The 12,235-nt window shown below is 39.0% G+C and overlaps 1 protein-coding gene across 1 annotated transcript; it reads right to left on the minus strand.

Annotated features, from left to right (window-relative positions):
* Positions 1 to 1,263: 1,263 nt before the first annotated feature.
* Positions 1,264 to 5,896, minus strand: LOC112286000 (coatomer subunit delta-1). The gene is made up of 11 exons (XM_024527470.3): positions 5,603 to 5,896; positions 5,396 to 5,435; positions 4,569 to 4,792; positions 4,183 to 4,425; positions 3,430 to 3,595; positions 3,016 to 3,317; positions 2,691 to 2,874; positions 2,236 to 2,389; positions 2,053 to 2,115; positions 1,837 to 1,933; positions 1,264 to 1,727 (listed from the first exon to the last, which is right to left on the minus strand). The coding sequence occupies exons 1-11, from the start codon at positions 5,603 to 5,605 to the stop codon at positions 1,638 to 1,640; spliced, it is 1,566 nt and encodes a 521-aa protein (XP_024383238.1). The 5' UTR covers positions 5,606 to 5,896; the 3' UTR covers positions 1,264 to 1,637.
* Positions 5,897 to 12,235: the final 6,339 nt, after the last annotated feature.

Raw genomic sequence — 12,235 nt, forward strand, 5'->3', positions numbered from 1 at the left:
TCAATCTCTGTCTGGCCTCTACTCGTTGTATGACTACCTCTTAGTTTATCCTCCAGGTCTTTGTTCATATTAAAATCTCTTGCGACAATCTATTCAACCCTCAAAAGGTTGTTGCAGATTTTCTTCCATAATCTTGATCTAGACCTTGTATAGTTATAAGCGTAATAATTGATAATGCCGAATTTGCATTCTCTTGTCCACTGGAAGGTCATGTAATATACTATGCCCAACCTGTTTTATAATGCCATGTTCAGACGTTTGGTTGGTAATATGTTTTTTTGATATGATTGCAATGCCCCCTATAAAGCTGTCTATTGCTGCGGAGTAAATCGCTTCATTCTACATAAAAGACCCTGGAGGAAGTCCAAATGATCAGTTTTCTTAATGCATTCGTCCAAGGAGAAGGTGTGTTCTAATAGGAGTATGATATCTGGTTAGGGGTTGGATGATCTAAATGTTTCCATTAGTTTCCATCGTTTTCTGATGCCAGAAAGGTCCCTCCCTAGACTTTTCACGTTGAGAGTGGCAATAGCCACTTGGTCAATTGACATTGGCATGATCCAATTTAGGAGGACTGGAGGCCCCTAGTTGCAGGTTATTGGGGCAACTACCCTTAGATGTTGTCGATGTGAGTGTTGATGTGCGTGGGGAGTTAATTGCCGAAGAAAAATAGATTGGCTTTAGTGGGAAGGATCCCTTCTGTCTGCAGTTGCTCTAGTTGTGTTAGGTTGTACTCAGCTGGTGTGGGGATGGGGGTCCACTTGTGTGCTGGGGGTTGTTTGATTATGCAAATCTGTTCGTCGTATTTTATCATTACGAGAATGTTACAAGTGGGGTCAGGTCAGATACTTGTATGCTTTGCCAGTTATAGAACCAGTGTGCATCTTGATGTTTCCCATCGGATTCTGTCCTTTGCCGAGTAACCTAACCATCAAGACTAGAACGGATGAGGACGGCCGTCCAGTCTGCCGCCGCAGATGCACCTTGCGCACGCGTCCCACTGCTACTTCGGCCCACTAACCGTGCCTTACACGACTCGCTACGCCCTCCCAACATGGTTACGGGCTAATCACTCCATTTCATTCCATCATAAGCAGGTATGAGAAATAGAAGCATGCATATACGACAATTTCATTTGCAATTCTTCCACAAGTGGACAACACTCTACAAAATACAATTCAGTCCCAATATCAAGCGTCACAACAACAACAACAAAAAAAAAAAAAAAAAAAAAAAAAAAAAAAAAGTTACACAGATGCCATATTCAACAAAACCCTCGCGGAGAGAAATGCTCAGCTTTTCCAGCCACAATTATCCTACCTAGTCCAAACATACCCGTATTCTCTCGTTCCAACTAATCCATCCTAACCAAAATCACTTTTGCATCTACCCGACCCATCATTAGTGCATACGCACCATCACCTACAAAGGTATAGTGTATGAAAATCGCCGAAGCAAATATGATTCAATCACCATTCAGTAGAATAGCAAGGCTGAAAACCGGTAATATACCAGCAGCGATCTACATGATCTGGTGCATCAATCTTAGTCTTGGACAAAGAAAAGAGATAATCACCTCTCTTCTCAAGGGTTCACTACAGGTTAGCTGGTGAAATTGTGTGTGTTTGGTTTTAAGTTTATACAACTTGATAGCTATCCACCACCAATTGCGTCCGTCTTCCAAACTTGACAGTATTACCACTTTGACATTCAACCACGGATCCAACCTGCCATCAGCATCAGGATAGAAAATATTAGGGGCATGCAAAAATAACCTAAACACTTGAGGGTTATTGGGCACTTTAAAACACACAGGACTAGTATACGGTCGCTTACCTTCATATCGCAGAAAGTCTTGTTCGATGTAAACTTGACATCTATTGGGAAGAAAGAATTTGGGTCTGCCGCAGGTACCACAAACTCCATAGATCCACTGCAACAAGAGGAAAACCAATCAATGTGAGTTGTCAAGATATGAGAATCTTGGAGTACCATTGTTTCTCCACAAAAACCCTTCAGCAACAAGTAATAGAATAAGCAGCACAAAAGTACCTCCTATTGGAATTGTCAATCAGCGTGATGGTCCACTCCAATAATGAATTCCTGGAATCATACCTGTAGCCAGACAACAATATTCACCAAGAATCAAGACTTCAATTCAGACATATACGAAAGGAAGGAAGAAAGAGGTAGGGTTACAGAGGACAGAGATCGCAATAATGGCGCCCAACTAACCTCCATTCACCATCAACTTGATTAACCGTTGGCACATCACGAAGTGCAGGCAATGGGATCTGGATGACGGTGTTCTGGAGATCAAAAGCTCTAGAGGCCTCATATTCAATGTTCACGTATGATTCTCCACCAGATACCGAAGGCCAGCAATTGACTGAAATAAAACATGGCAAGAACATTACCTTTCGAACCCAAGATATAGCATCATAATTACAGTTTCGCTATGGACTAATCATCACAAACAGGAAAAAATGAAGCACTAAAATTACTGGACTACCAGAGGTAACGTCATAGCCACATATGTTACAATGATAATATCTAAACAGGAAAGTAATCCCGATTAACAGTGCAAGTTGTACAAGATCAGCCAAAAAATAGATCACTCTCGCAAACCGCCATCACTAACGTACAAGTGAAAACATTGCATTGTGCCTCAAAGATCGAAAAATACGTACTGTTTAGAGGAACAAGCGACTCTTGCTTGTTTTGCATGCGCCACCTCAAAATGCCCAGGGGGTTGCCTGTGGGAAACGGCCTGCTAGGGTCCTTCAGCCCCAGAATATTTTTGTCTGAGTAGAGATTTTTATCAATATTTGGATGCGTCTTGAAGTTGAACAACTTATTAGCACCTGATTCAACCTGTTAAAAAAGATAATAAATTATCAACCTGAATAGTGAGGAATACTTGGCGAGAAATATCATGAACTTTTAGGAAAAACTCCGCTCAGATTATGAAAACTGAAAATGATCGAAGATCAGAATTAAGAAAAGATCAAAAACCTGAACCCGAATGAAGGCATGTTCTTCTTTCTGGACCACAAGAGACATATTACCCTGTACTTCAAGATTCTCGAGCCCACCATCCTTCCTCAAAACAACAACAAGCTTCTCCTCCACACCCACCATAATAGGATCAGAATAGATGGGCGCAATAGCCGCTTCTGATCGCACTGGTCCAGGGGCAACATCCTCAACGATGACCTCACCCTCTGCCCTCAAAGACTCCAAGAACTGATTTGTCTTAGTTGACTTGCCTAATTGCATGCCTCCCTTGGAAGGAACTGCTGTGGAGGTAACACGAGCTGCAACAGAAAAACGAATATCAGTCCATGCATTAACTATCAAGGTAGGAGACAAAAGAGTGCTCCGCTGCAGTCACACTAGAGAAGGTAACAGAAAGTCAGAGTTACGAACCTTTGGGTTTAAAGATATCCGCATCAACACTCGGCCCAAAGCCAGAAGAATTAATTTTCATGCCACCACCCATTGATGAGTTAGTATCGCTGATATCAAACCTGCTGGAACCCATCGAGGGCATAGATGGAACAAAGTTTCCTTTGTCACTCCTCCCTCTTTCAATCTGCATTTCGCACACATAAAACCTAATCAAGCAGCCATAATCACCGGTGTTCAACCAACACGATGCACCTGAACTGCAAGTTCGGTTTCAAAGGACCGCATATCCTCTTGATACTATGGTCAAAAACTAATTATTTGTAAGAACACAGGCGTAGGTATATCATCTTGGTCTACGCTTGTTTTCTTTTTCTTTTTTTCTTTTTCTTCTTCTTTTTCTTTTTAACGATCCAAGATATCGAACTGGAGGCTTCTAGCAATAAGTAGTCAAAAGATACTATTCATTTAAGTAAATAGATTAATACGAATAGCTGATGACCTCGAATGACCAGAACCCACAAACCACTTTGCACTGACTTTTTCTGAACAAATTAATGAGAGACAAACGCAACACACAATGAGGTAGACTTGTATTATCCCGATCAACGCCCAGTTCAGCACCAACAGATGCCACATTTGCGAGATAGCACCAATTTGTAAAAGGTCCATATTAGCAATGTGTATAGGTTTGCAATCGCTCAGAGAATATATGTGCTGACCTGTAAAAATACAATTCTAACTTTCTCTACAAATAATCACAGTAGTGCATACCTTGCTCTTCTCAATCTCATTGGCTTTACGCTTCATGTGATCTTTTGTGTCGTTAATTTTGCTTTCCATAATGCGCTTATGCAGCCTTTCTTCGTGACTCTCCATCTCCACGTACTGCTTTACTTGCGCAATAGTGACGTTTTCTTTATGACCCAGAGAGATCACTTCATCAAACGCAAATATTAACTCAAAAGCCATCCTGCAGATACCCTCCTCATCAAGGGATGGTACATATTCAGGTACCTAGTGTAGGTCAAGAGGTAAACTCAGTGTCATGCATAACATGCAAAAAACACTCAAATCAGAGAGATTCCCGAGTGTAGAGAAATTCTACGCTGATGAATTAACAATCGTAAGGAAACAAAAATAATGTTTGGGTAGGATACGATCTTGGAGAGCAGTTGCAAGGTTTCACGATCTTCTAGAATATTGCTCTGCTTATTGGTCACTAGAAGAAGGTACAATGATTCCATTGGCTGATAGACATAACGGACACTGTCGGTTTCTACGTATGTGTGCTGCTTGCCGATACCAACAAGCTTCGGAAAAGTAGCCAGTAACCCTTCAATTCGTATCCTGGACATGTCCACATATTGCCGAGAAACCAGAGCTGCACACAATGATAGATGCTTCCAGATATCAGCTGTTACACAAGGTATACGAGAACCTCATTATGCATGTAACACTCCCAACTCATTAAGGTGCAACGCAGGTGAACAGACTAAATGAAGGCAACGGAACATTAACAAGTATACTGCGATTATTCTCATTCCGACAATATCGTCAGAGATTGGAACAAATTTCAAACCCTGGAGATGCATCGTTCCTGAGCCTAACCAGTATTACATTCCACGGCAAATTTCACGTCGACGATTTCACATTTGACCAAGTCAGGCTTCAGATCTAAGCAGTAGTATCCTCGTTTTCCACACAATTCACAATCTCTCCTCGCAGAAAGCATGATCGGCAATCCCGATAACAATCTAGATGCTCGTCCGAAGAACGCCAACTCCTCAGAATACAGAAAACCCTAAGACGTTCCAGAAATGTTGGCCTCACTCGGTAGCATCCACAACACATATTGCACCCAAAATCTTGCATAAAATCAGTGCCCCGCACATCTCTCACCATGAAGCACTGTAAGTAAAATCGCAAATTCCAAAAAAATGCAGCTGAATAAATGAAGAGAATTCTGATTAGGGACATATCCTACCTTTCCCGGACTTGCTGATGATAGAAGCAGCCAGCAACACCTGAAGCAACGCACGAAGGCATTACCTTAGCTGAAAAGAACCAGAAGACACGAGAAGAAGAAGAAGGAAAAAAAAAAAAAAAAAAAAAACTCACGCCTCAAACCCTCGTTCACGCACAATCAATCAAATCACGCACCACCTCTCATAAATCACTAAAGGAAACCTACCATTGTGGCCGGACACCTGATACACCTCAGATTCGATCAACCAACTCAGAAGAACCACCGATCAATAATGCTACCGTCGACTATCTAAGCTCCAACATCTCTCCGCAACATCCTCTTTCTCAAAGGCGTAAGCTCGAAACTGCACCAAAATTCAAATTAAATCAAAGCCAAAAAATACACACACTCGCACACCCTTCACGAATGGCTAACGAAGCGCCGTGGGAGCAAGGCGAAGAACGTAACAAGAGATGCGCACTCCTCTTCATATCCGTGAAGGAAACAACAAAGCAGGATCTGCGAGATCGACAAGCAGTGAAGCCAAGCCAAGCCAAATCAAGCCAAGCCAGGGCCGCAGGGGCACTGGACGCGAGAGGGCCAAAGGAAAGCTGGGCAGGGCAGGGCAGGGAAAAAAGGAGTGAGTGCGGTAAAGAGATCGAGGGCTGGGTCAATCGAGTATGACAGCATCATCATACCCGGCACAGCCCGGTCTCCTGATTTATTGGTTTAACTTAATGCTTTTTTCACTTCTAGCACTCCCCCATGATTGGTCCATTATACATCGAGTCTAATTTCTTTATACTTTACTTTTTTTGTCCATTCAGTGACATGAATAGTCTTTTCGCTTCAAAATCTTGGGAATAAATTGAATATGTGTAAATTTAACCCTTTTGTGTGTTTGAATGTTTGCTTGGTCCAAAACAATGAATAATCCAGAATTGCTGCAGTCAATCGTCATTTTTACTCTATTATTTTTATTTTTAAAACGATTTTTTAAATTATTTTTAACACATGAAGATTATGTTTATTAAGAACGTGTGCAAATTACACTCAAAACTGTCACACTTCTTTGTTAACAACATTTTTGTGGATTATGATATCATGTAATAAAACATATTTACCCAATTTATGAAGCCTACTACTCAAACTTTTAACTCCAGTTTGTGGCACTTGGCAAATGTAATTTGATATCCAAAGGAAGATAATAACATTTTATTTTTCGTAACTATGTAACTATATCTAGTTATATTTGTTTTTTTTGGTATTCAAGAAAGCAATAAATTCTATAATTAGAAAATATGCATTTTTAATGTAAAAATCTAGTTGTTAAGTACTCATTCAATTATTTATTATCAAAGTTTTAAATACATCATCTAGAACAATAAACCATAAATCTTTAAATATATATGCTTTCCAAGGTCCAAAATAAAGGTGCTACTAGTCTTGAACTACAATTCAAAAATTTCAACAAGTTTGGTTCTTAAAATGCATCAATAGAAATAAAAAAAACTAGTCTATTGTTGTTGTTTTTCTTCTTCTATTATATAATAGTTTTCTATATTTATACAAAAACATCTAAATCCTATAGAAATATGGTTGTCATGATAAATAAAAGAAAGAAAATGAAGAGAATAGATATTGTGAGTAACTATGATATAATAAGGCAAAAGTATAAGATGGGAGAGTCCAAAAAAAACAAATCTTCACATGTGTGAGTTATTTAGAAAAATAAAAAAATATTGACAAGATTAAAATAGATTTAAAAAATATTTTTTAAAAAAATATTCTTTATAAGAAATAGTTTATTAAATTTCTAATTTATTATTTGAAAATTTTAAAATATTTTTAATTAATAAAAGACTCATTTGAATATACTAAGTGTTTAAATCAACTACAAGTGTTTAAATCTACTACAAGTATTTAAAATACTACATATAGTTTTGCTCTTATATCTACACAAAAAGTGATGTAAGTATATAAAAGAGAATAGTAATTGATTTTGTAGTGGTTTGATAAGGTATTAGTATGCTAAAAAACTTTAAATAAATAAATAATGATATTTTACACTATTCTTTTGAACATACACAAATCACTTGAATCCATAAAAAAATCTATATAATACCATAAAACTATCTATTATGAATATCAAATTTAATTCAATCAATAAAATTACTTAAAATGTATGCAAATATTTTTAAAAAGAGCGTGATGTCATATTATATATGGAAAAAACTACAACACCACTTTGACTATAGATACAATATCTTATTAAAGAATATTAAAAACTTATTTTTTAAAAAAATTAAAAAACAATATTATCAAAATAATCTTTATAATGGTCTTACGTTTTAAGATTTAAATAAATTAAAAAATAAATATATTTTATTTTTAAAAATCTATAATATATATATAATAATAAAATTAAGATAAAAAAGATTCCATCAAATTGTGTTGTATAAAATAGGTTGAATTAGTTGGTTATTGATTTTTCATCTCCTTAGCACTACAAATATGCAAAAATCACAAACAAAGATAAGGATAAAATGCAATCTCCATTGAACGGCATTTTTTTTATAATAATAATTCCTTGACTCTTTATTTTGATTTTGGTGGATGTTGTCAATAAAAAGCATCAACTTTTTTTGGTACATTTGCAAGATTCTTAGATGGCTCCCATGTGCATTTACTAATATCATATCCACGCCAATGTATAAGATATTATAACCTATTTTGGCATTGCCTTGAGTCTAAGACTTCTTTGCTTTTAAATTCTTGTATAATATCCATATCTACATGAAGAAGTGGCATTTGTCTTCTTCTTAATATATCTACTATCTTATATGGCTCAAGAAGAGATACATTGAATATATGATGGATCTCTAAGACTTAAATAAGTGTAATTGATATTCAAGTGGATTGATCTCTTAAAAAATAGAAAATTACCCAAATTTATTATAATCCAATTTGTCACAAGGAAAACTAGTCTTAATATTATAACAAGGAAGCCATATTTTATTGCCTACATGGAATTGAGATCATTCTTTACAATAGGCTTCACAGTGATATTGTCATGGACATACATTGGAAGATTCTTCGAATATTCTCTAAAGATTCTCTAAAGATTCTTTTAGAAGGTTTTAGAAGATTCTTAGAATATTCCCTAAAGATTCTTTTAGAAGGTTCTAGAATATTCTTAGAAGGTTCTAGAATATTTTGATAGATTCTAGGAAGTTGCTCGAGAAGTTTCCTAATTAGTAGAAGTTGTTGGAGAAGCGTCCTAGTTAGCGGAAGTAGCTTGAGAAGCTTCCTATTCAGTAGTATATATAGGAGTCGAGGCTGAAGGGTTCTTCAGTCTCGACAACACATCTCTTGGAGTTCTAGCTCACCTTTCTAGTGTTGTTCTTGTACTCATCTGTTTAATCTAGTTCTGCCACTTCTTCTTGAACTTCTTGTTAGATTTCAAGTCTGTATTTTGTGTCCGTGACAGTTTGTCGAGACTGCATTTTTACTGGTATCAGAGCTAGTTCCTTCTTGTTAGAGAGTGGATTACCCCTCTTCTTGAAGGTGTGCTAGTGTTTTAGAGGTTGCGGATTACCCTCCTCTAAACTGATATCTCTTCTTTCTCAATATTGGAGCCTTATTCTTCTTGGAGAGAGTGGATTACCCCTCATCTTGGAGTCTTAAGGCGTTTTAGAGGTTGCGGAGTACTCTCCTCTGAACCAATATTGTCCTCTTGTCAAAACTCTTTTTTCTTCTTTCTGAAGGTTAGCCGAAGGTTAAGACGTTAAAATGGCTGAAAGTTTGGAATCCAAACTAGACGCCATCATAAATGCTCTTGCCTCGTTGTCACATAGGACAACAGAGATCGAAGGAGTCATGGTAGGACTCCATAACAATGGAGCATCTGGGATAGCGCCATCTAAAGCATATCAGCCTCAAACTTCTGCACCAGAAGAAGCAATTCTACCTCCATTTCAAGAAGATCGAGTAGTCCTACAACGAAACGAGCCTCGAGTTAGTCTTCCGGATAAGTTTGATGGAACTCGTTCCAAGTTTCGAGGTTTTGTCAATCAAATCAGGTTGATAACAATTTTACAGCCCGAACGTTATCCGACGGAGGAAGCGCATGTTGGGCTTGTTGGAACCTTGCTTACAGCACAAGCTCTGCCTTGGTTTACTCCCTTGTTCGAGAAGCGATCGCCAATCCTGAGCAACTTTGAAATGTTCTTGGAGGCGTTTGCAGAAGCATTTGGCGAGCATGATAAAGTTCGATGGGCTACAAGAAAGATCCGATCGCTACGACAAGGAACACGCTCTGCATCAGTCTATGCCTCGGATTTCAGACAATTGGCAAGTGACATTAATTGGAGTGAAGAGGCGTTGGTGAGTCAGTTTTATTGGGGCTTGAAGGATGATGTGAAGGACTTGCTGTTATCTCTTCCTGATCCTCAAACGCTCAATGAAGCTATTAGCCAAGCTGTAAAGTGTGACAATCGCCTATTCCAGCGTCGCCAAGACCAACGTCCAAGACACCAAATGACTCGTTACGACGTGACTATGTCTGCAAATAGCTTAAACTCACATTCGGAGGCAACAGACATGCAAATCGACACGGCGTGTGTCCGATCTCTTACTCCAACAGAGAAGAAACAGCGTATGGAGGAAGGGTTATGTTTGTACTGTGGAGAAGAAGGTCACAAGGTTGGAAATTGCCCAAAGAAGCAAAATTGGCACCCTGTCAAGACTAGAAGTGCGATGATTCCGGAAAACGACGACGCCCAGCCACAGTAGGAACCGTGCGGCTGGACAATCTAATATCACGACAACAATCAGGTTCCTCCTTCTCTGTCCAACCTGCCCGTTGTTTTACAATTCCCTTGTTTTTAGGCCCTCAAAAACAAAAAACTTTAGCTTTATTGGATTCGGGGGGCATCTACTTGTTTTTTAGATGAAGAGTTTGCAAAACGCCACAAGATCCGTTTAGTACAGAAGTCCAAACCTGTTCACGTAGAGGTGATAGATGGACGACCCTTATTGTCAGGCAACGTTACCCACGAATCAGAACCTATAGAAGTGGTGTTTAAGGACCATAGTAGTCACGTTATTTTTAATATTATTAGAACCCCATCAAGCCCTGTTATCCTTGGTCTTTCTTGGTTAGAAGATCATAATCCGTCCATTGATTGGAGGCTACGAAGGATAACATTTCCTGAAAAAAATAATAATAAACCTGTTGGTAGAACCTACATGAAGAAATCCATGTTTATTGGAGCGAGAGCGTTCCTAAGATCGTCCAAGGAAGGCGCACCATTTGTCATTTATGCAGCTCCAACTAGCGGCGAGAATATCTCAACATCGAATATACCAGAGCAATATAGGGATTTTGAAGACGTGTTTCAGAAGAAGAACGCCGATATACTGCCGAAACATCGACCATATGATTGCGCCATAGACTTAGAGGAAGGAGCGCAACCACCTTTTGGTCCAATATACAACCTATCGCAGAGGGAGTTGGCAGAATTGCGGAAGTACATCGATGAGAATCTAGCCAAGAATTTTATTCGACATTCAAAGTCGCCAGCTGGAGCACCAATCCTATTCGTGAAGAAAAAGGATGGCTCACTGCGGATGTGCGTGGACTACCGAGGACTCAACAAGGTGACCAAGAAAAATCGCTATCCCTTACCTTTGATCTCCGGCCTCTTAGATCAACTTGGACGTGCAAGGATTTTTACAAAGATTGATTTAAGAGGAGCCTACAACCTTGTGCGAATCAAAGAAGGAGATGAATGGAAGACAGCCTTTCGTACAAGGTATGGCCATTTTGAGTACAATGTCATGCCTTTTGGTCTTACCAATGCTCCAACGGTCTTTCAGCATATGATGAACGACATCTTTCGGGAGTACCTCGATGACTTTGTTGTCATCTATTTGGATGATATTTTGATATTTTCTAAGAATGAAGAAGAACATGAAAAGCACGTTTGTTTGGTTCTTGAAAAACTATGCGAACGAGGACTCTACGCCAAGTTGGAGAAGTGTCAATTTCACCAGAATGAGATGGAATTTTTGGGCTTCATTGCGACTACAGAGGGCTTGAAGATGGATCCAAAAAAGGTAGAAGCAATTATATCTTGAGAAGTTTCGAAGACGGTTAGAGATGTTCAGTGTTTTCTTGGATTTGCTAACTTCTATCGGATCTTCATCAAGAATTATTCTCAAGTTGCTGCACCACTCACGCGTCTAACAAGCAAAGACAAGCTCGAATGGGGATCACAAGCAGCAAAAGCATTTTAAGATCTCAAGACGGCATTCACTACGGCTCCAATCTTGGTACACCTTGACTTTGCAAAGGCTTTCTATTTAGAGACCGATGCTTCAGATTTTGCTTTGGGAGCTGTGCTTTCACAGATGGGCATAGACAAGAAGCTTCACCCAGTTGCGTTCTATTCACGGAAGTTCTCTGCTGCTGAGATCAACTACGAGATCCACGACAAAGAACTGCTTGCTATAGTGGATGCCTTCCAAGAGTGGCGTCACTTCCTCGAAGGAGCTACACATCCAGTGACTGTTTATACGGACCACAAGAATTTGGAGTACTTCATGACAGCTCGAATTTTGAATCGTCGTCAAGCTCGATGGAATATGTCTCTATCACGATTTGACTTTATTATCACCTATCGCCCTGGAAAACAGCAAGGATTATCTGATGCATTATCGAGGAGATCGTATCTTGCGCCAAAGGCTGGAGAAGCAGCGTTTGATCAACAATGTACAACATTGTTGAAACCAGAAAAATTCAGGATTTTTGCTACTGTTGCAACTATCGATGACGGCTTCCTCAGCGAGGTACGT

Source organism: Physcomitrium patens, chromosome 8 (genome assembly GCF_059467195.1).
Source record: "Physcomitrium patens ecotype Gransden chromosome 8, ASM5946719v1, whole genome shotgun sequence".
Lineage (NCBI taxonomy): Eukaryota > Viridiplantae > Streptophyta > Bryopsida > Funariales > Funariaceae > Physcomitrium > Physcomitrium patens.

Bases quoted from the DNA above. Each gene is read 5' to 3' on its own strand.
- LOC112286000 (XM_024527470.3), bottom strand. The intron at 4,426-4,568 runs GTATCCTACCCA...GACCTACACTAG, and splicing joins TGCAACTGCTCTCCAAGATC to GTACCTGAATATGTACCATC. The intron at 1,934-2,052 runs GTACTTTTGTGC...CTCTTGTTGCAG, and splicing joins ATTGACAATTCCAATAGGAG to TGGATCTATGGAGTTTGTGG.